The sequence below is a fragment of the Urocitellus parryii genome, chromosome 6 (genome assembly GCF_045843805.1).
Source record: "Urocitellus parryii isolate mUroPar1 chromosome 6, mUroPar1.hap1, whole genome shotgun sequence".
Taxonomy (NCBI): domain Eukaryota; kingdom Metazoa; phylum Chordata; class Mammalia; order Rodentia; family Sciuridae; genus Urocitellus; species Urocitellus parryii.
Genome location: NC_135536.1, coordinates 14982955 through 15005642, shown reverse-complemented (window position 1 = coordinate 15005642; position 22688 = coordinate 14982955). Strand labels below are relative to the sequence as shown.

The window sequence follows — 22688 nt, the reverse complement described above, 5'->3', positions numbered from 1 at the left end:
GGGCTGAGAGGGAGGAAGGTGGGATTTGAACCTGGGTCCTGGGTGTTCCTTCCAGTGTTCATACCCACACCTGTTGCTTTTTCTCACATTGGTCTGCAGTCAGTCTTTCAGAAGTCTTCATGTCTCATTGATTATTAACATTTAATAAGAAAGCAAAAGCATTTCACAGTCAGGACTCTGGTCCTCTGGGGCCCGCTGAGAGCAGCAGTGTGGCCTGGGCTGCGCCAGCTCTTGCTTCCTGCAGCACCCTAAGGAGGAGAGGCGCAGCTGCCTGAGGTGGCCCCTACTGTGTGCCAGACACCACGTCTTACTTGCTATCTGGAATCATCTCATTTGTCTTATGACAGCACCGTGGTGTGGGTACAGATAAGGAAACTGGGGTTCAGACTGGCAAAGTAATTTGCTAGTGTGGCAAGGCAAGGTGGCAGGCCAGGATTCATCCTTGGGTGCTGCTCACCTCCCTTCCTATGCTCAGCTGACCCTGTGCCTTAACATGAACCTTTACGAAAACCACTGTCTGAACGGGGTATCCTCCAGTTGATTCAAAGACATTCTTCACAGTTTGGAGACCTGAGCACACAGTGATTTTACCCTATCAGGTGAGTGACTTTTCTGTGATCCTGTTCAAATAAATATTCTGTAATGTTTTGGTATTTTTTCCCAGATCGGCCATGGATTTGGAACATTCCTTATATCAAAGCACCAGATACACACGGGAACATGTGGGTGCCCTCCTGAGAATCTTAAAGCACTGTGAAATTGAGCATAAGATGTTGAGCCCCAAACCTTGGATATTCTTGTTCGTACTGGATGTGCATTTCCCTTAAAATCTGACTTGCATCCCTGCAAAACTCATGAAGGTTGCTCTTGTGAACTTGGATGTTGGTTATACTTTTAATGTTTATTGTCAGCATTCTCACTTTAAAAAAAAGTGTTATTTTCTTATTTCACTTTTATATGTTTTGGAAAGAAAGCTATTAAACTTCACATGTTAAAAATATGTATGTGTGCTGATATGAAATTACCCCCCTACTGAAGAGGACTCAGCTCTCAAAAGTTGTGGCTTGACCGTGTTTTGTGATTCCACCCTCTCTCCATCTCCGAAGGTATCTTCAGCCAGCCTGGCTTTCCAGAGAAAGCAAGCCGTCCCTCACAGCCCCCTGTCTAGTCCAGATACCCACTCTGCAGCTCTCCGTGGGTTTCAGCCTTAGCTCCCCAAGCTTCTCATTGCCAGCGCCCTGCCTGCTGCCTCCCTGCTTACAGACAGGTCACACTGGTAAGCCATTTGCTTACCCTTTCCCAAGCTAGAAGGGTATCTCTTCCATCCCCAGAAATTTCCAAAGACAGCTCATAGGATCATACAGAAGCATATAGGTATCTTATTTAGAAGAAATACTACAAGGGGACTGACTTTGGTGCCGTCCATTTACGTGTAAGGAAGCTAAGGCTGTGTCCGCTGGTCATACGGCTGGCTGGGGTCAGAACTGTGTCCTGCTTCTTGTGTGTCGGGATCTCCTAAGGCAATTTGGACTGTTTTATCCTGCTCAAGGCTGACTCCCCGCTGGTCACCAGCCTCTTCATCGCATAGTTTAGGGAAAAATTAAATGTTAGTTTTGGGGGGGAAAAAAAAGTCTAAATAGTCTTTCAAACTCTTTCTCAGAGGCCTAGGACTTTCCAAAGCTACCTTGAAAACTTGGGGTTGTGTGTGCTGAGCTAAAGCAGGAGGGTAGGAAGACGGGCCCTTTGAGGACCCTTCTCTCACAGAGAACTTCTGGTTTACAAACTGGAATTCTATAAAGGATATTATCTGGGACTTTTTTCTGCTAAAAAAAAAGCTATTGAATTGGTTAAGCAGTTCATTTCACGGGTAAGAAGACTAAGGCTTGTCTGAACCTACCCTCTGTATACTACAACATTCAAACCCTACACCAGATGAGCGCGCTGGGCATGGAGGAAATGGGGAGAGTCTGTGCTAGCAGCAGAAGCCAGCATAGTGGAGGGCAGGCCCTGAGGTTTGGTGGCTTCATCCTCAAGGGGGTGGGGGGGGCGGGTGGGCAGAAACTTGGGTGACTTCACTACCAGGGTCCAGGCAGTGCCAGTCTGCTGGGGAGCTGGATGCAGCCAGTCAGAATGGTAGCCGTCCGCAGCTGGCCTTCATGGCCTTGTGGTCCACATAACAGTACAGGGAGGTGGACAGGCAGTCTGGGCCAGAGCGCAGAGCTGGAGTCAGGTGGGCCAGGATGGACTCCTAGCCCTGCCACTCACCAACCTGTTGCCTGGGCCAGGCCAACTCACATCTCTGTGCTTCAGCCCTCGGCTGTAAGACCAAGTCTGCACCACCCCACCCCCCACCCCCCACCCCCGCCCATGGAGGGTTACTTGAATCTTCCAGGAGATTGTGCAAAGTGCTTGTGCAGGACCGGAAGGGGCGAGGGGCAGCCCTGCTTCCGCTGTCATTCATTTCTCAGGACAGTCCTCATCCCTAACATTCCTGTCTCTACTTATCACAGATTGGTCCCCTGACCACCCTCCAGCCCCAGGGGGACCCTGGATGCCACCTGGACAGGTCATGTAGATGAGGCTGGGTGGAGAACTTCAAGGGCCATGCAGGATCAAAGAGTCTACTCTTGGTGGGTGTCCAGCAGTCCTATGGCCCTACCCATGAGCAGGGACTCAGGAGAGGCCAAGGCTAGGCTGGGCTGGGCTGGGCTGAGCAGAGCTGGACCAGCCAGGTAGGGCCAGCACTGCATGTTTTCTGGGCACAGTTGTAGCACACTTGGGAAATAATTCCCTGAGAATAGTCCCGAACATGTGGAACACAGAAGGTAAGAAGTCCAACCCATATGGTCCTCAATTTAACGGGACTGGCTAAACTACCTACAGTGCAGGGGGAAGTACCGCTGGACCAGGCTACTAATGCTTTTGGGGAAATCGCACCTCTGGTCTCAGGCTGCGTCTCAGCAACTCCTTCTCCCCACCTGAGGCCACCCTCCCTGCCCCCGTCTGCATGAAGCAGCATGGCCCCTTCTGTGCCTTTCCCTGCATCTGTGTGACGTGCCAAGGCAGGAGGTGCCTGGCTGAGCAAGGAGTTTTCCACATGGGGACTAAAGAAAGGAGGGCTTTGTGTCATGAAAAGGTGTTATCTTCTTCAGCCTTGCCTGACATTCTTTTGTGAAGATAGACATGTAGTCTAAAGTGTAGAGATGTCCACAGCAAATGACAAATTCCAACAGCAGGCTCAATGCTTGAGCACTGCAAAGACCCAAACACACTGAATGAGAGAATGGCCAAGCATGACACCTGGCAATCCACAGGAACTCACATGCCATTTTGGCAGGAGGATTTCATGTCCCCTGTTTCCCAGGAGTCCTCATGGGAAGGGAAGCCTGGTCACCACCAGCTGCTTGGAGTGAGTGAGATAGGGTTTTCAAATTATTTGTCAACATACTCCTGGGCAAAACCGCCTGTTTTTAACTGTAGTGTGATATAAAGCAGCCTTGAATTGCCCTGGTCTGGGCTGATTTTTTCATATAACAGTATTTGTTACTATTGCCCAAGTTCTCCTTATACTTCAGTTCCTATATATAAGTGCTTTAAACTCGCATCACCATTGTTGGCCCGTTTGACAGATGAGAAAACCAAGGTTCAAGGGACTTAAATAACAGAAGGTCCCACCTTAAGCAGTGAAACCAAAGCTGCTGCCTTAGACATGCTCACAGTCTGCACCTCACCACCTGCAGAAGGAGCTTCATTTCTCTGGAATCTGGTACAATTTATATGATTTTCCTTAATAACAATCATTCAAGTAACATGACTTTTCAAATGACTATAGTTTACACATTAGACTCAGTATGCTTAAAATTAAAATCTTGAATTTTAGTCTTTTTCCGTGTGAAATTAAAAGTTTATTTTCTAGGGAAACTACTATTACTTGATCCTTTTTTTTTTTTTTTTTTTTAAGTTTTGGGACATTTGACGTTCTGTCATTGGAATTACAATTGTAACCCTTCCTGAAGAATTAAGGAAGAATCCTTGGGAAGGCTTGCTTCAGATTGATGAGTGCCTCAAAGATTTGGTTAGGCATTCTTTATTTACATTTATAAAGCTTAGCAATTATACTGATGGATTAGTGATGTTAATTATGACAATGTATGACAAAAAATCTGCACAGGAACTCAGTGACAGGAACAAAATAACTAGAGTGTAGAGTCAAATCTAAAATCCTACTGATGATATGCTAACCACATGTTCTGCATCGGTCAGATCCCATCATGATAAAACCTTTGGAAATTTTCCAAATTTAATAGCCCATTTTTGTCAAGAAATAACCAGGACTAAAGAGTGCCACAAGCTGCCCCATCTCCCATTACATTTCTCTCCACTAGTAACTTATGTGGCTGTTGTCATATAAAAGGACTCATACAAAAAAAAAAAAAAAAGATGAAACAGATCAGAACAGGGGCTAGGTGCAGCCATTTGCTCCTGGGAAATGCCAGCCATGGTGTGACCAGGACCCAGTAGGGAGGCAGCTGACTGATAACTCTTAGGCCCAGTCAATGCCCACGGGTCCCTGAGCATTAACATTCACCAGCAGCAAATTCTGACCTGTTTGTGCCAGGAACTGTGCCACATGTTTACCCAATCTTCATAATAACCCTATCAAGGAGGCACTGTTACCCCATTTACAGATAGGAAACTAAGGAGATTATTTGTCCACAGTGGTACCGCTGACAAGGACAGAGGGCATAGCTCCAGAGCTGGGCTTTACTGCTGTGATGTCCAGGCAGCAAATGTGGCGACGTTCCCAACCGCAGCCCAGGAGCAGACTTCATGTACATGAAGTTCAACTAGATATAAGACCGGGTGAGCTTTCATCACTGCCACAGCCATTCACTGTTAGCATGACGGAATCAACTAGCAGCACATACAGTCGGCCACTAAATGTCCCATCAGTACACAGGACCAAGTGGCTGAATTCATGCCAGATCTTGCTGGCAAAGTAGGCACCTTTTGAGGTAGAGCAGAGCGGGCTGAAAACTTGGCACTCGTTTGTATGCTTTATTAAATTTGTTGACATAAGCCTATCATTTGTGTTGACTTGCTAGATCAAAGGTACAGAATGGGGGCTGGGGATGTGGCTCAAATGGTAGTGCGCTCGCCTGGCATGCGCAGGGCGCTGGGTTCGCTCCTCAGCACCACATAAAAATAAAATAAAGATGTTGTGTCCACCGAAAACTAAAAAATAAATATTAAAAAACTCTCTCTCTCTTTAAAAAAAAAGTACAGAATAGGATCAGTGGGTGTCAGAAGAAAAGGTGGCATAGAAGATGCTAGAGACTAGCAAGAGGCAAAAAGCAGCCCAGGAAATAAGGTACTGGGGTGCCATAAACAAAGATGTCTCACACAATAATGGGTGGTGAGCAAATGAGGGCGCTTGTGTTACAAGCCTTGGAACCATCCAAATCTGCACTGTGCAGAGGTCCAAGCGAGTCTGTCTCAAAGCAGAATAGCTGGCATATGCAAGCTCTCCTTTATTCTCTTTAGACCTTCAAGAAGCTCCACTGAAACCACAGTCAGACAATCTTTTGTTCACGTGTCTGAGACACTTGGTTCAGTCACCTGTTCCCTTGGTGGCAACGTTTGAACTGGAAGGCATCCAGAGGAAACTCCATTGGTAAGACACAAAAGAGAAGCTGGGCGAGGAAAGACAAAGGAGAAGTTGCCTCCACCCATTCACTCTGGGTCAGCATGATTATAGCTAACTTGATACCCACCACCATGCCAAGAAGCAGGTGACAGTATCTCCAGTTTTCAGGGGTGAGAATAAGGTTCAGAGTGACACAGCTAGGTCATGAACTAGATCTGTGCCTCATCTGTGGTGCTGGGTCTGTCCTGGTTAAGCCACTGCATGTCCCTGTCTGGGCCCAAAGATGCAGATGCCATTGTGTGGGCCCTGGATAATTATTTATTCATAGTTCTTTAAAAATTATCATGACCACTGCTGAACACAATGGTATACTCCTGTAATCCCAGTTACTCAGGAAGCTCAGACAGGAGGACCAAAAGTCTGAGGCCAGCCCAGACAATTGAGTGAGACCCTGTCTCAAAAATGAAAATGGCTAGGATATAGCTCAGTGGCAAAGCTCCCCTGGGTGAAACCCCACTGCCACAAATAAAAGAAAATAAAGGTCAGAAAGCGACCAAAAGCAGGCAGGAACTAGAGGTGAGTCCACATCTGGAAGAAAGGCACCATGCTGGACAAACTTCCTGTACTTTGTTTTTCACCACTTCGAGCCAGAGTTTGAGTCTTAGTCTACACAATGCAGAACATGTAAGCCTCCAGTGGAAAGTCTCTAGTCCTGCTGGCTTGAAGAGCCAGAGCAGAGGGTCTGGAGCAAGCATGGCCTCTTGGGAACAAAGGGAGAACAACAGAAGAGAGCCAGAGAGGGATTCCCAAATTCTACTATATAAACCCTGCTCAAGTCTCTGGCCACCAAACTCTGTACATAGGGCTAAAAACAACATTTTTAAAAGCTAAAAATTCAGTGTCTAAGTTACACAGACCACATTTCAAGTGCTCAGGAGTCACTACATATTGAATAGAACAGATACAAGATATTTCCATTATGCACTAAGTTGCAATGGACAGCATTGGCTTGGTTCAACCCAATTAAAACATGGAAATTGTCAGAACCAACTCAGTGCCCTCCCAAAAAAGGGTCAACTCTGTACTGCTTATAACAGATCTGCTTTAAATGTAAAAAGACGGACAAATTAAGTGACTTGGAAAAGATAGATACAAATGACAAGCAAGAGGAAGCTATGGTGACTGAATTAATGTCAGATAAAGTAGACTTCGAGACAAAGAGGTATTCCCAGTAATGAAAAGAGACACTTCCTAATGATAAAAAATCACTACATCAGGAAGGCCAAATAATCATAAAGACATATAATCTAATTACAGCTTTGAAGTACATGAAAGAAACATCAACAGTTAAGGGAGGATAGACACACAATTATACCTGATAATTTTAAACTCACCAATTGATATAACTAGAACTTTAAAGACAAGCAGAAGATCTGAAAAACACAATTATCCTGACTTACCATGACATTATAACTGTAGAATATACATTCTTTTCAAGTACATAGGTACTAATGTAGCTGGACCACAAAACAAGCCTCAATAAATTTAGAAAGACTAGACACATGCTGAATATGATTCTCTGACCACATTGGAAATAAGTTAGAAATAATTTGCCTTTAAAAAATACAAATATTTGGAAATTAAGCAACACATGTAAATATTTTATGGGCCAAAGAAGAAAACAAAACATTTTGAACACAACATGAAAATAAAACAATTCAATAATTTCAGGATGCAGATAGCACTGGGCTAATAGAGAAACTTAGAGCTTTAAAATGCCAACATTAGCAAAGAAGAAGGATCTAAGATCAGTTTTTTAAACATCTACTACAAGAAGCTTAAAAAGAAAAAAAAAAACAATAAGAATAATAAAAATAATAGAATAGAAGCTCCAAGTGGAATTTATCCCAGAAATGCAATGCTTTTCTTCTTAAAAGTTAATGCTTTCTAATGCTCATGCTTAACAGTAGAAAATAAATTGATGAAATTCAACATATATTAATAGAATAAAGGAGAAAAGTATTGCAATAGATGAGAGACAGCATGAAACAAAACTAAGTACTCATCCATGTTTCATTTAAAAACTAGAATGAAAATAAAAGGAAACTTCTTCAACCAGATAAAGGGTATCCATGAAAAACCTATAGCTAATACCATATATAATGATGAGAAACTGAAAGCCTTCTCCTAAGATCTTCAGTAAAGTACCTACTTCCACCTGTTCTACTCAGTAATAAACTAAGGTACTAGCCATTGTAATAAGACAAGAAAAAAAGATGGAGAAGGAAGAACCAAAACTCAGATGTCATGATTATTTATATAAAAATTCCTAAAGGAATCAGTAAAATAATCATTATAATTAATAATCAAATTAACAAGTTTGGAGGAAAAAAGTAATTTGCAAAAAGTCATTTGTATTTTTCTATACCAAGGCAAAAGCAAATGATTGAAAAACATTTTGAAATTCCATTTACAATGGCATCAAAAGAACATGACTTTACAAAATGATATGAACATGGCTTTACAAAATGACTTTATAAAAGTTATGCAAGATCTCTATAAAAATTTTCTAGAAAATCAAAATAAATAGAGTGATATACATTACTCATGAACCATTCAAGATATCAGTTCTCCCAAAATTAGTTCAACATAATCCTAATGAAGATCACACAAGGCTTTTTCTGATGAAATTTAATAAGCTGATTCTAAAATTTTTTCATGGAAAATATTATTCAAATAAATCTTGAAAATGAAGAATGAAGTTGGAAGACTCACTTCTTGAATTCAAGTTCTACTACACAGCTACAAAATAGAACAGTAAACTGCATACTGTGGTATTAGAATGGGAGTAGAGAAATAAGATAACAAAATACAGATTCCTGAAATAAATTCATTCCTATTGTCTTTTCAACAAATGACCCTGGAATAATTGGATATCCATGTGGAGAAAACGAATAACTCTGACCTCACACCATATAGAAACAAACTTAAAATGGATCAGGGACCCAAATATAAAAGCTGGGGGAAAGGAGACAAAACTATGCACTCTTGAGGGAGGGTGTATGTGTTTTGTTTTTGTTTTTTGTTGATGGTCCTTTTTTTTTTTTTAAAGAGAGAGTGAGAGAGAGAGAGAGAGAGAGAGAATTTTTTTTTTTAATATTTATTTCTTAGTTCTCAGCGGACACAACATCTTTGTTGGTATGTGGTGCTGAGGATCGAACCCGGGCCGCAGGCATGCCAGGCGAGCGCGCTACCGCTGAGCCACATCCCCAGCCCTGATGGTCCTTTTTAAAAATTTATTTATTTATGTGCAGTGCTGAGAATGGAACCCAATGCCTCACACATGCCAGGCAAGCACTCTACCACTGGGCCATAACCCTGGCTCAATGATTTCTTAATATACAGAAATTGAAGAAGATTGATACATTGGGCTAAACCAAAATTAAAACATCTGTCAGAAAACATAAATAGGCAAGCCAGAGGTAGAAAATAGTTGCAAAATGCATGTCTAAGAAAGAACTGATATCCTGGATATATAAAGACACTCTATAACTCAATAATAGAGAAAACATTGTTCAGTGGGCAGAAAATTGACAAAGATATATAAATATCAAACCAAGGATGCAAATTTAAAACCACAGGAGATAATGCTATGCATCTAGCAATATACAGATTATTTAAAATTTAAATGACTGATAATGCCAAATATTCACAAGGATATGGAAGCTTCTGGAACTGTTCTACATTGTCGGTTATGATAGTTACTTTGAGAAAATGTCAGGTAGTTTCTTACAAAACTAAATAACTGATGATACCCTATGATCCAGTAATTTTACTCCTAGAACTCCCAAGAGATATGAAAACACATATCATTATTTATGATGACCAAAATTTTCCAACATCCTGGTTTCTATCAATAGAAGAGTGAATAAAACTGTTACATCCAAACAATAAAAAAAACTAGAGGAAAATTACTAAGATATATAACATGAATAAGTCTCAAAAATCTCTCAGGAGTAAAATTGCTGGATCATAGGGTATCATCATGTATTTAGTTTTGTAAGAAACTACCTGACATTTTCTCAAAGCAACTATCATAACTGACAATGTAGAACAGCTCCAGAAGCTTCCATATCCTTGATTTACATAAAAGACTTGACTGTATGATTCTGCCTAGTTCCAAAGCAGGCAAAACCAAGTTCTACAAAAGCCGAAATGATCCATGGTAGGAGTATTGAGAGCAGTGGTTTCCTCTGAAGGAATGAGGGTGGGGATTTACTGGAAAGGGACTTAGGGCCTGTAGATGAAGGCGGTTGATAGATTGGACAGATTAGTGTTTGGCTTCCAAAGGTGTACACATTTGTGAGAACTCACCTGATGGTACCCTTAAGATTTGTCCATTTCATTATATGTAAAATTTACTGCAAATTTTTTTTTTAAAAAATCTGTCAATGTTAAACTCTAGGTAATGGCAGAAGTGCTGGGAATGCAGGCAGAAGTGTATCCATGTCCACCACTTTTTGAAATGCATCCTAACTGCGTTGATGATGGAGAGAGGGACAGAAAAATACATAATAAAGTATAATAAATGTTAATTGTAGAATCTAGGTTGTGGGTATCGCTGTAAAATTGGCTGAACTTTTGGAAATGTTTTGAGTTTTTCATAATAAAATGGGGGTGGGGAAGGATCATTGTGGTCTAATCCTGCAGTATACACATGTCCCTGTACTATTTCCCCCTTAAGCTCCTATCCCAATGGGCTAAAGAGAGGCATTGGGGAGTCAATAACGGAGCCAAGGAACGCATAGGGCTTCTAATGAACTCGCTGGAGCTATTTATTCGCTTGGTTTTACTAAACAGGACTGGAAGCCCTTCTCTCTTGTGTTCCTAGTTGAGAATACTGGTAGGTGGATCCCCTGGGAGCACACGCTGGGAATATGGAAAAATTCGACTCAGCTCGCAGGTGCCCACGTATCCACTCCTTCTTGCATCCATATTCCGTCCCACGCGCCCGGGGCGGGTGACTCTGGAGAGGCGGTGTGTGGCTGGGTTCACGCGTGGGGGCGAGGTGTGTCGGAAGAGGACCGAGCGCCCTCTCCTGGCCCCGGAGGGACCCACTCAGGCCGCCTAAGCATCCGACCCGCCTCCCCAGCACTGGCTCCCGGGATCTGCGCACCGGGTGGGAGCGCTGCAGCCCCGAGGTTGGCCCGCCGAGCGCCGCGAGCCTGCCGGCGGAGACCAGCCCAAGAGGCGGCCCTCGCGGCCAGGAGGCGGGCGACAGGGTGGAGTCGCTTTGGCTGGCAGCCGCGCGGCTCCACCTGTTGCGGTGTCGGAGCACGCCCGCTAGGAAAGGCCGAGCTGCACTCGGCAGGGCAGGGCCGAGGAGGAAACCCCGGGACAATCCTGACCGAGCGGTACAGAGGGAGGTGAGACCTGAGCGCAGCCGCGGCGCCCACACCTGCTACGAGAGGAGGTGCCTGGGAGGGGGCCCCGCGGTCTGCTGGCGAGCTTGCTGTGGATCTGCATGGAGTAGCGGGAGCACCTGCGCGAAGCCCCTGCCTCCCTCCCCCAAGAACTACAAGCTGAGATAGCCAAGACTGGGAGGGAGAAAGGGAACTCTTTGGGATCTCCTGGCCGCTGTCCTTGAGGGGCCGCCAGCTCTCTGGAGAGCTGGCCTGGCCAAGCCAACAGGTGCGTTCAGAGAACACCCCCGCGCAGGACCCAGAGGCCAAGGACACGCTGGCTGGGGAGATGCTCCTAACTTCCTTATTCCTCCCTTTCTGGTCTCTTTCCAGCCGATCCACCTGCTGGATGCCACGCTGCGTGGGGGTCGGGCGGGAGGTTCAAGCCTGCAGATGCCACTCTGCACAGTCCCTCAGTTCGTGCGCCTGCCCTGGACGGGTATCCAGCTTCTAAGCCCAGGCAGTCGGGTCGGTGACTCAGGGGGCAAGAGGCTTGGCGCGACAGGGCGACTAGGACGCACCACTGCGGATCCGACTGTGTGGGCAACTCCAAAGCCAGTAGACACCCCACCACCCGCCTATGAGGCATCAGCGGCTTAAGAAGTGAGGTCGGAGGGACAAAGACCCGAGGGCTCCGCTGACCTACCTACCTCTCTGGACTCCGACCTCCGATTCCGGGGAAGTTCAAGTCCTCTCCAGTTTGCTGTGAAGACGTGCCACGCCCCCTCCCCAGTCTGGGCCCAGCGGGGACCCCGAGGTGAAACCCCTCGCCTGCTCGTCGTACCAAGCCTCAAAGGACTCTGCGCTCGGACTCTCGAGTCGTCAGTGTTAAGGAGAACTCCAAGGCCGGCAGGAAACGGCGGCGACAAAGCGGATTCGAAACCAGGACGTGGGGAGCTGGTGCCGCAGAAGCGGCGGAGGCGCTGTGGGAGCGCCCGGCGGTCATGGGTGTGCCAACCGCGGGGCGTCCGGGAGCGGGCTGAGTGCCCGCGGAGCCGCGACCTCCCCGGGGTGCGGACCAGAGCCCGCCTGCGCCCAGGGCGGTCTGGCACGGGGCTGTCCCGGGGGCCCGGCCATGGCCAGCCGGGGTTGCAGCTGTGGTCCCGGCCACTTGAATGAGGACAACGCGCGCTTCCTGCTGCTAGCCGCGCTCATCCTGCTCTACCTCTTGGGGGGCGCCGCCGTCTTCTCCGCGCTGGAGCTGGCGCACGAGCGTCAAGCCAAGCAGCGCTGGGAAGAGCGCCTGTCCAACTTCAGCCGCGGCCACAACCTCAGCCGCGAAGAGCTGCGCGGCTTCCTCCGCCACTACGAGGAAGCCACCAGGGCCGGCATCCGCATGGACAACGTCCGTCCGCGCTGGGACTTCACCGGCGCCTTCTACTTCGTGGGCACCGTTGTGTCCACCATAGGTAAGTGAGCCCGGGGCCTCTAGGGGTCCCCACGGGTCCCCACTCCCCCCTACTCCCGCTGAGCAGGACTGAGCTTTTCAGCTTCCATTCATCTCGGGGCGCCCTGCCCGCTCCACCAGGTGAGCTGTTGCCTGATCCACAGGTGATGGTGCAGAGCCGCCTGGACTCTTATTAGAAATTCAGTCTGTCCCCTCCCGAGACCTCCTAAATCGAAGCCGCATGTTAATCCGCCCCTGGGGATTTGAATGATCCTTAAACTGGAGAAGCTCTGCTGCAGGAGATTTTTGGATCTAGTTAAGGAGGCAGGACTTGAGTTCCTGGAACTTTGAGGAGAAAGCTTTCAAATAGAGACAGGAACCTATGAACATGTACTGAGTAAGGACTTCACAAGCCACTGGTCAGAGGAGATGCCCGAATTTAAGAAGACTCTGGCCATGACTTCAAATTTACAAAGAGAAACCCAGATAGAATTCCAGATTGATGTAAGGAAAAGAGGTTTGATAAATGTTCAAAGGACTGAGGGTGTTCAGGGAGGGACGGGAATAAGTGACCCTTGGGCTGAACCAGTAGGTGTTTGGCATGATTTGGGTTTGCATTGTGGAGCAGACGGGAATTGTATTCAGGGGTTCCATGAGCTGGTGGCTCTGGGGTAGTGGAAGGAAGGTGGGAAGGTCTGCTGGCTAATGGGTGGAGAAGGAGGTCTTTTCTGCCACCCTGGGCACTAGAACTTATCTGGAGGCATTTGGGAGCCATGGAGAATCTTGAGCAAGGGTGTGGCATGGCTACTTTCAGCTGTGCAGTTACACTCCAGCCTCAGGAAGCAATGAGGGGGAGGTCTTTGTACCACCCTCCTAAAAATGCATAATCCAGCAGATTGGGGGAGGTGCTGTGGAAATTCTGAGAAGAGGGTTGGAGCAGGGAAAGCGTTTTGAAAGACTAGATAGAGAGAAAGGAAGTGGCTTGCAGCTGCCAGAACACCAGGACAGCAAAAGGGCTAGTGCTGGCAGCAGCACAGGGTGTGCACACTTTGTGATCTGCAGCTAGGGCCTCTTGTCTCTAAAGGGCCTGTCGGTGAAGCAGGTGACAAGGTGAACCTCCTTGAGCCTCCCACACAGCCTCATGGCACATAGACATTCTGCCAGGGGTACATTCTGCACAGAGTACAGAAGAGATCAGCCTCGGTCCTGATTAGTCAAGAAAGACTTCCCAAGGTCAGTCCTGGAACCCGGGGTTCAGCGACTGAGTGGGAGGCAAGGCAGAGGGGATCAGCATGACTGGGAACACACAGGCCATATCTGAAGAGCTTTGTGCTGAAGAAACCAGATCATGACCCCCTTCCCATCCTGGTGGCCCTGCCCATTAGCAGCCCTGACAGCACCATGGTAATTGGGTGTCTGGCAGGAAAACTCTTAGGGCATTGTCCATGTGACTAGAAGCCTAGGGCCCTGCAAGGGGTGGCCGGGGAGTATGTCCTTCCCCAGCCTGTATCCTCTGCTGGACTTTCTTAGCAGTGTTCTATGAGTCCCTCATGACGTCACTTCCTGTGTCTCTGAAAACCAGTTTCAGAATTTCTACATATGGGACACTTGGCAGTGAACAGACTGATTTGGAGGTGTCACTTTGAAACTTACCTTGAATCTGCTGTCTGCATAGCAAGTTCAGGATTTCAGTTAGATTGAATGATATTTGGGGTGGCTTTGATGTGAGATTAGGGGGCTGAATCCTCCCCACCATCATAAACCGTATGTTGGTGCTTCCCATGGACATGGAGGTAGGAGGAGTGTGCCTGTGCATGGGCTAGTGAACCTGGATACCATAGGCACAGGGAAGGCCATGGGCAGGTGGACACCTAGGAACGTAGGCTTTGAGCTGAAAATATGATAAAGTAGCTGGTGAAGCAGGATGAGACCTGCACACACAACCTGCAGCAGAGCCTCTGTAACTTGGGAAAGTTCCTTAACCCTTCTGAGTCCTGCGCTTCTCATCAAAGGTGTCTAGGAAGTGCCCACCTTAGAATCTCGAACTATGTAACTGTTGGGTGAATCAGTCCTGCCTCCTTCTCTCCTTGTAAGTCTGCAATGAGTCTCGGATGAGAACAATGAACTCCTGTAAGGAAACTTAAAAAATACAAAGCATGCTGAGTACAGGGGTGCACTCCTGTAATCCCAGCTACTCAGGAGGCTGAGGCAGGAGGATCAGGAGTCTGAGGTCTGCCTCAGCAATTTAGCAAGACCCTGTTTCAAAATTAAAAAGAGCTGAGGTTGTAGCTCAGCAGTAGAGTGCTTGCCTGGCACACCTAAGGGTTCAATGCCTACGAGTGCAAAAAAAAAAAAAAAAAAAAAAAGTTCAAAGTGTTACATGGGTGGATTTATTTTATTTTCTTATTTTTATAATATTTCTTTTAAAATTATTTTATGTATTGCTATTAGGACAACAGCTGTTCTTTATTAATCCAGTGAGAAGATACTTGTATACCCATGTTCACAATGCCATTATTCACAATAGCCAAAAGGTAGAAACAACCCAAATATTCATCCATAGGTGTAGGATGAATGAAATGTGGTGTAAACAATACAGTGGAATGTATTCAGCCATAAAAAGTGAAATTTCTGTACAGTATAGATGGACCCTGAAAACAATTCTACTTGATGAAATAAGCCAGACATAGAAGGACACACATTGTCTGGTTCCACTTACGTGAGATGCCTGGAATAGGAAAATTCATAAGAGACAGTAAATTAGAGGTTGCCAGGGGCAGAGAGAAGGCGAGAGGGAGCATTGTTATTTAATAGGTAGATGAAACAGTTTTAGGTACAGATAGTGGTGATGCTCATGCAACATTGTGAACGTGTTTGATGCTATCCAATTGTGCACTTGCGTATGCATAAAATGATAAATCTGTATCATTTTTCACAATAAAAAAGGAAGCCAGAGCAGGATATTAAAACATGATGTAGGAGTGTTGATGGTAAAGGGTCGGTGACTGGCCTTGAAACAAGAAGATTCAATTTCAAGTTCTCAAAGACATAGCTTAGCAGTATAACCTGTAAATGGTCTTCTGCAAATAGCTTTTTCCTGAAAGAGGCTTTACCTGGGACTGTGTTTCTGTGTTTACCTACTTGTTTATAACTGAGCATCTGGACATAAAGGATTCGAGGTCCTTTGCATATGAGAGAGTCAGCAGGCACAAATTATGGTGCAGTAGCCACCCCCCCCCCAAATCTTGATAGATAGCAAAGTTTACTTTCGACCGGCACACAGTCCCCTTTGGACTCAGGTGGCTCTCTGGAGCCCTTGTCTCCTGCGTGGTCTCAGTGCTCCAGCTGCTTTTCTTTTGTGGCTTCTCTTCATCGCCACCTGGTCCCAGGACTGACTGGGAAGGGAAAGGAAGGCTCAAGAATTGAGCACCACCAATGACGTGACCACCACAAGTCTTCTCTCCTCTTGTCTCCTGGGTCAGAGCAAGTCACATGGCCACACCAAACTTAAAGAGTCAAGCATGGGAGAGATCTGATATTGGTGGACAGAATGGATGATGCCTCCCATGCATCCCTACACACTGTTGTAGAAAGGATGCCAATAGGCGAAAAACTCCAAGGAGGTGAGAAAAGAGGAGCGGGATGGGAAAATTAGCCCCATTTGCTGATACACAGGGACATATGGCAAAAGGACCTGTATCATTGCCAAACTGAGCCCCAAATTTGGCTCTGAGTTTCTCCATTGTCAGAGAGGCAACAATGACCATTAAATGAGCCCCCTTATCCGAGCTGGCTTTTTCAGTCTGGAATAAAAATTCCTCCTGCATCTTGTCATAAAGGCGCAAGATAATGTGGTGAGAGAGTTCCTCCACAGCTTAGCCAGAAGTACGAAAGAGAACTGTGTGCCGTACGTGGTGTGGCATCCCTCAGTACAAGTGCAATTAAACAAGAGCCCCTCTGCCGAAGCCCAGAGCTGCACAGAGCAAGTAGGCAGCTCTGGATGATCCCATTCAAGGCCATTTGAGTCCTCTCTGGTGGTCCCCAAGCTTTGAGTCTGGAAGAATCCACCTGGGAGAACAGGTTAAGACACAGGTGCATGAGGCCTCCTCTTTCAGAGATGCTGGTGTGGTAGATGTGCACTTTCAGAAACTTCTTTGAAGGTGATTCTGTTGGGCAGTAGATTGAACAAGCACACCTGGAAGGACCCTACATCTTAAGACATGTATGATAGGAGTGGGCATCGACTTGAAAACCTTCCACAAGGATCCTTGCTACTTAGAATCACCTATTAACCAGAGGCCTCAGCATCACCAAGAAGCTTATTAGACAGGGAGTCTCAGTTGGACCCCAGACCATTGGGATCAGAGTCTGCTCTTTAATGAAACAGCTGGCAAGTCCTGGGCACGTTCAAGGCTGGGAAGCCTGGAGCCTGGAGGGCTCTTACCTGTGGTGTTGCTGATGAGGGTAGGCACCCCTGGGACTTCAACACAGACAAAGCAGGGGCCAGGCTGGTCAGCAGGAGAGATTGCTCATCTGTTGCCTTGCTGGAGTTCCTCACCAGCTGGAAGCCAAGCATGCCCAGGGGCAATCAATCAAGCGTTATCCAGATGCGGGGATGTGCTGGGCTTGGGCTCTGGCCACACAGCTTGTGAGGTCTGAGACACAGAGAGGCTTGGCCCTCCTTGTGGAGACCACTCAAGATGTGTGATCTGATTTTCAACAAGAGTTTTTATTCATTTTAGTTAAACAGAAACAATTCCACTGGTGCCCATTTGGGCCCAGGCAGAGCTCATGGTAGCTCTTGTGGGGTCCCGGAGCTAAGCTGGCAGGAGTGTGGCTTGGCCTGGTTCGTGTGTAGATCGATGGAGTACAAAACTGAATATTGCTTGGGGAATCATTTTTTTCCCCACAAGGGAACAAGGCTGAGAAAAGAGCTTTTTCAAATCAAATGACATGAAGTCTAACCAATAAAATATTAGGAATTACTATTTTATAGTATCAAAATGATGTCAACTGACATCGAAGATGAATGGCAATTCAGAAAGAATATAAACACCAATAAATGTCATACATGTGTCAAGATTGAAATCACACACTGAACGGGCACTTTACATTTTGTGAAATATTGGTACACAAACCTTACAAGGAAGATAGGCAAGTTGCCATTAATTCCATCTTGCAAAGGGAAACAGAGGTGCAGAAAACACAAATACCTTACTTAAATTGACAGAGTCGGAATTAAAATCGAGTTTTGTTTCGTTCCGTGTCTGGTGGAAAAAAGAAATACATATTCGTTTTAGAAGACCAATGGGTGTTTCAGTCTGTTTTCTACAGCTAATACACAATATCACAGACTGGGTAAGTTATGGAGAAAAAAGATTTCTTCTGGCTCACATTTATAGGTCAAGGTCAAGGTTTAAATCTGGTGACAATAGCCTTCTTGCTAGTCCCTAGGCGGTGCAAAGTAAGATGTGGTGAGGGATCCTGAGGGCATGTGTGTATGTCTCTCTAATAAAGCCACCAGGATTCAGTCTTGAAGGTCCCAACCTGCTGACTTTATGGATCCTTAATCACCCCAAAGGCCCCTGTCAACACGCAGTGAGATCATTCCCACACTCTGGAGCCTCGCAGCAGGGATTAAGCTCATCATGAGTTCCAGAAAACAAACCATAAAACCATACCGTATGTAAAAAAAAGTAGGAAATCACCCCTATCCTGTCCCCCAACAAGAACCACCGTTAATATTTCAGTGTGTCATATTATATTGCACATAAATGCTATTTTATTGACTACGACATGTCATTTTATGTGCCATTCAGAAAGAAAAGCTGCCAATTAAATTCTGACATGCTAGCCGCTGTGAGGTGCCTTTCAATTTCCGATATTAAAACATTGAGGAAAGGTGTATCTTAAAGACGCTGAGATATGTCATATTATATATATGTCTTGTTATTTTCCATGGAACCATTAACCCATGGACAGAGTTTGATGAAAATGAATCTCATAATTTGAATGTCTTTAATTTGTACCAGAGTTGATTAATTTTAAATATTTATTCACAGTACTTTAAATATTTATTAAAATCATCTCCTCTTAATCAGCTAGCTCATTCTTTCCCCATTTTTCAATTGGGAGCAGAGGGATGTGGGTTAATCGATGCGACAGGTGGGCTTCCTATTTTAAGGATTTGCTCCTTTCATCCCAAGGCTAGATGTTTGTGCCATGCTTTCCGTCTTCGGTTTCTGTTCCGTGTCTATTATTGATCATTTAGAGGAGAGTTATTTTTCATTCCTCTGCAGTTTCATGTCTCAGTCTTTCCCTACAATTGTCTGTGCTTAGAAAACCCAGAGGCTGTTAAGATCGAAACTTTTGTTGGTCCTTTCCTAGCTGGTCTGCACTTCCAGCCACAGTGGTGGCTTAAAAGCACTTTAATGTACTGTTTCAAGTGAGCAATAGAAGGTGCACTTTAGCTGGGCATCGATGCAGGGTCTGGAGAACAAGGGAACAGCGAGGCCCTCGGGGGAGTGCATTCGCTCGAGGCAGGGTGCCAGGGCCATCTCTCTTGAGATCCGCCTTCTAAAATTTCCTGGGGAAGTTCAAGATCATTCCGAGAATCCTGGATTTGTTCCATGATTCCTTTTCTACTTAGAACATTTCTGAGTCTGCTGGAAGTCACAGCCTCTCACTCTGTGTCCCCATCCTTGTCCTGTGTGTGCTCAACCGAGCCCACTGCATTAGGAATCAATCGTGTGTCTGTCATAAAATAGAATGATTTTCTCTTTTTTAACCCCTAGATTCCATCCTGTTTCTGTTTTCATTCGTGGCTGTCTCTATGAAGGAGACATGGATCTGGTATGAATGTAACCCAAACAATTCTTGGGTTTCTTTGGGGTCCTAAGAGTAGCTTTCTATTCAGAGGAATGTGGTTAATAGCTAAAAAGAATGAAAGATACTTTTTTTTTTTTTGCTTGCTACTTTAAAGAACCTTATAGAGTCAGCCACGGTGGTGCACACCTATAATCCCAGATACTCAGGAGGCTGAGGCCGGAGGATTGCAAGTTCAAAGCCAGCCTCAGCAACTTAGCAAGGACCTAAGCAATTAGACTCTATCTCAAAATAAATCCTAAAATGGGCTGGGGATGTGGCTCAGTGGTTAACTGCCTCGGGTTTTAATCCGTAATACTAAAACAAACCAACAAAAAACCCTTATGGAGTCTCCAAATGATAACACAAAGGAACCATCCTTCTTTCCTCCTCTCCCAGCCTCTCATATCTCAATTCTGTACCTAAACCCCTTGCCAATTTCTTCCTGGCTGTCAGCTCTCTGGTTTTTGTTTGTTTTCTGTCCTTGCTGGTGCCCTCTGCCTGATGTCTCTCCAGCTGGTATCAATATTGAAACAGCCTCCACAGTTTTATTATCCTCTCATTTTGTCCAATACCTGGGTTCCCAAAAGCACAGTGTAGTCTTAGGACTGACCAGCAGCAATTCTTTCCCCTCAGGAAAAAGGAGAAAAGAGTAGGGCATAATTATGATCCCCAGGATTAGAATGACTTTTGACATGGGGACCTTCTCAGCCTTTAGAGGACACTACCCAGGGCATGGTCCTGCGGAGGCCAGGAAAGGCCCATCCTGCTGCTGCTCTCCCCACCCCCACCCCCCTGCCAGCCTGTGCCTCCTGTGGCTGCATTTATCTGACACGCCCGGCATTTCACCACTGTTCTGAAATGCTGCACCTTTACACGCCCACCATGCCTTCCTCTGGCCAGGGAGCCTCTGGAGAAGCCTAGTCAACTGCCCAGGGTTTGTGGTTCCCAATGTTTGATCAATCGCCCGCATCTCTTACTGAGCACATCTCCCTGGAAGGAAACTGTAGGGTCAGCGAACCCCAGGGTCCGACCATGAAGGGAAATGAGTGCAATCCCGGTGTAGGGCATTAGGGAGTAGTGGGGCCTGAGCCCTGGAGGCGTCATATTCTAACTTCAGAGCAACACTGGGCTGACCAGACAAATCCAGGGAGCCTGGGGCCCCTGGTTGAAGCTTAGGTCACCTGTGAGCTCTGAGCCTTCTTGCCTGTGGGGTGAGAAGCACAGGGCACCCCAAGTCTGCCTGCTCTGTCATTGCATCTTGATTTCACAGTTCACATATGTACCCATGTCCTCGTGCACCCACTTACCTCCTAAAGGAACAGGGACAGTTGTTTTTTCTTAACTCCTCCAAAGAATACACATGTGTAGTCATCCTGAAGTTCATACTATTTCATTCTTCTTTCCTTTTACTTTATTTCCTGTATATTCTCCCAAGACTTTCAAGTTTATATTAATGTAGAAGAGCTGAACTGTCCTCAAGAAGTCAGACATGGACAATATGTGTGATTTTTTTTATTGTGTATAGTAAATTTTATGAAACTTCTCAAATGCTCGCTGAGGGCTAAATCCAGGATACGTCCTACACGAAGCCCAGAGGGTAGGGACCAGGATCAGCCTCCTGCTCAGCAGGGGTTCTGGGGCTCAGAGAGTTGCTGGGCATCGCCTGCAGTTGCCCAGCCAGAAGGAGTGTGGGCCTCCCCTCTGAGCTGACACGGAACCTTCATGCCCTCCTCCTCTTCCTTTGATGTCCTCAATGTGGAAGAATCACCAGTTAAACACGCCACAACCCCTCCCCTCAGTCGTGGTCCTTAGGTGCCCTGCCAGAGTAAGCAGACAGAGACACTGTGGCTAGCAGCCTCCTGGGGACATTCGAGATCTCTCATAAGGTCTGCGTTTCCAGGGGCCAGGTTGGAGGAAGGCCCACCTCCCTCCCAGGAGACCAAGTGGACAGAGACATGCCCCTTCCCCTTGTCAGGTTTCCTGGTCCTCTCGAAGTTGCAGCCTCCCTCCCATCTCCATGACGACTCTGGTTACCTGCCCCCAGACCCTCACCTCCATGTTCAGACATGTAGGACCCCAGAGTCACTTCCGGCTTTGCCTGTTAGCTCTCGGCAGTTGGCACCAAGTTTCTCTGTCTTGGGTCTTCTTGTGGCATCCATCCTACTGATCATCCAGGGCAGTGGTTTTCAAACTCTGTCCCCAGGAACCCATGGAGGTTCTCTGAGGTACTTTAAGGGCATTCTCTACCCTGCCCTTATTTATCCTCACTTATCCCCAAAAACTCATGTGTGAGACAATGCAAGAATGTTTCTAGGTAAACTGAATGGGTTGAAAGAGTTTTAGTGTAATCAGTGCATTGATCCCCTGAGAGTGATTAACTGGGGGATAACCATAGGCTGCTGGGGTGTGGCTGGAGGAGGTGGGTCACTGGGCTGTGCCTTTGGGGTTTGCATTTTATCTCTGTGGTGAGGAGAGCTCTCTCTCTGCTTCCTAGTGCTATGTCCTGACCTGCTTTCTTTCACCACACTCTTCCGCCATGATGTTCTGCCTCATCTTGGACCCAGAGAATGGAGTTAGTCACCCATGGACTGAGATCCCTGAAACTATGAGCCCCCAATAAACTCTTCCTCTTGTAATTGTTCTTGTCAGGTCTTTTGGTCACAGCAGTGAAAAAGCTGACTCAAACAACGGATCTTTATTGACTTGAACTCTTTTTGGAACGTAAATACTCTCATCTGACTAATTTTTTCATCAATCCCGGTCCCTTGCATGGTTAAGACAAATATTCTCACCATTCTCTGTTTAGCTCTGACTCTTCTCAAATGTTATTCCAAGAGGCTGCATTTCAAAAGGTTCTGTGAGGTTGGCTATATAATTATGCTTGGATTTATTGCTAAAATTATCCCATAATGATTTGCCAGCGTGCCGGTTTCCTGGTTCCCTTGTTCATTTCTCGAGTGTTTTCTTTGTATCCTGTGCCTGTATCTATTTCAGCTGAGTTTCCTCTTGTGTTACAGAATTGGGGGGCTGGAGGGAACATCATTCCCAGCCGCACTGCAGACCTAGTAAACAAATGCAAAATAACATGCCCCCGTGTTTCATGGCGAATTCAGGATCATTGCTTTTAGCACTGGCAAAACTTTGATTGTTCATAACTTTTTATTATCTTATTAGTGTCACCTTGCCAATCAGTATCACTCTTCATACTTTCTGTGTTTAAGCATAGATATTATTAAACTTTGTGCATTGTGTTAGCAGATCCTCGTTCCCTCTTGGACCCTCTCTTTAGTTATCATCTTTAGTGATTTTGAAGCCACCACTTGCC

At 46.0% G+C, this 22688-nt stretch overlaps 2 protein-coding genes across 2 annotated transcripts in view; both read left to right on the top strand.

Annotated features, from left to right (window-relative positions):
- The window catches only part of Tdp1 (tyrosyl-DNA phosphodiesterase 1), a 76054-nt gene extending 75148 nt beyond the window's left edge, over nt 1-906 (top strand). Inside the window, exon 16 of the mRNA XM_026394228.2 lies at nt 665-906. Within this exon, the coding sequence (XP_026250013.1) occupies nt 665-738 (74 nt within the window). The 3' untranslated portion in view covers nt 739-906. The remainder of the gene's footprint in view (nt 1-664) is intronic.
- An 11278-nt stretch (nt 907-12184) lies between these two features.
- The window catches only part of Kcnk13 (potassium two pore domain channel subfamily K member 13), an 89912-nt gene continuing 79408 nt past the window's right edge, over nt 12185-22688 (top strand). The window contains exon 1 of the mRNA XM_026394271.2: nt 12185-12518. Coding sequence (XP_026250056.2) covers nt 12185-12518 — 334 coding nt within the window. The remainder of the gene's footprint in view (nt 12519-22688) is intronic.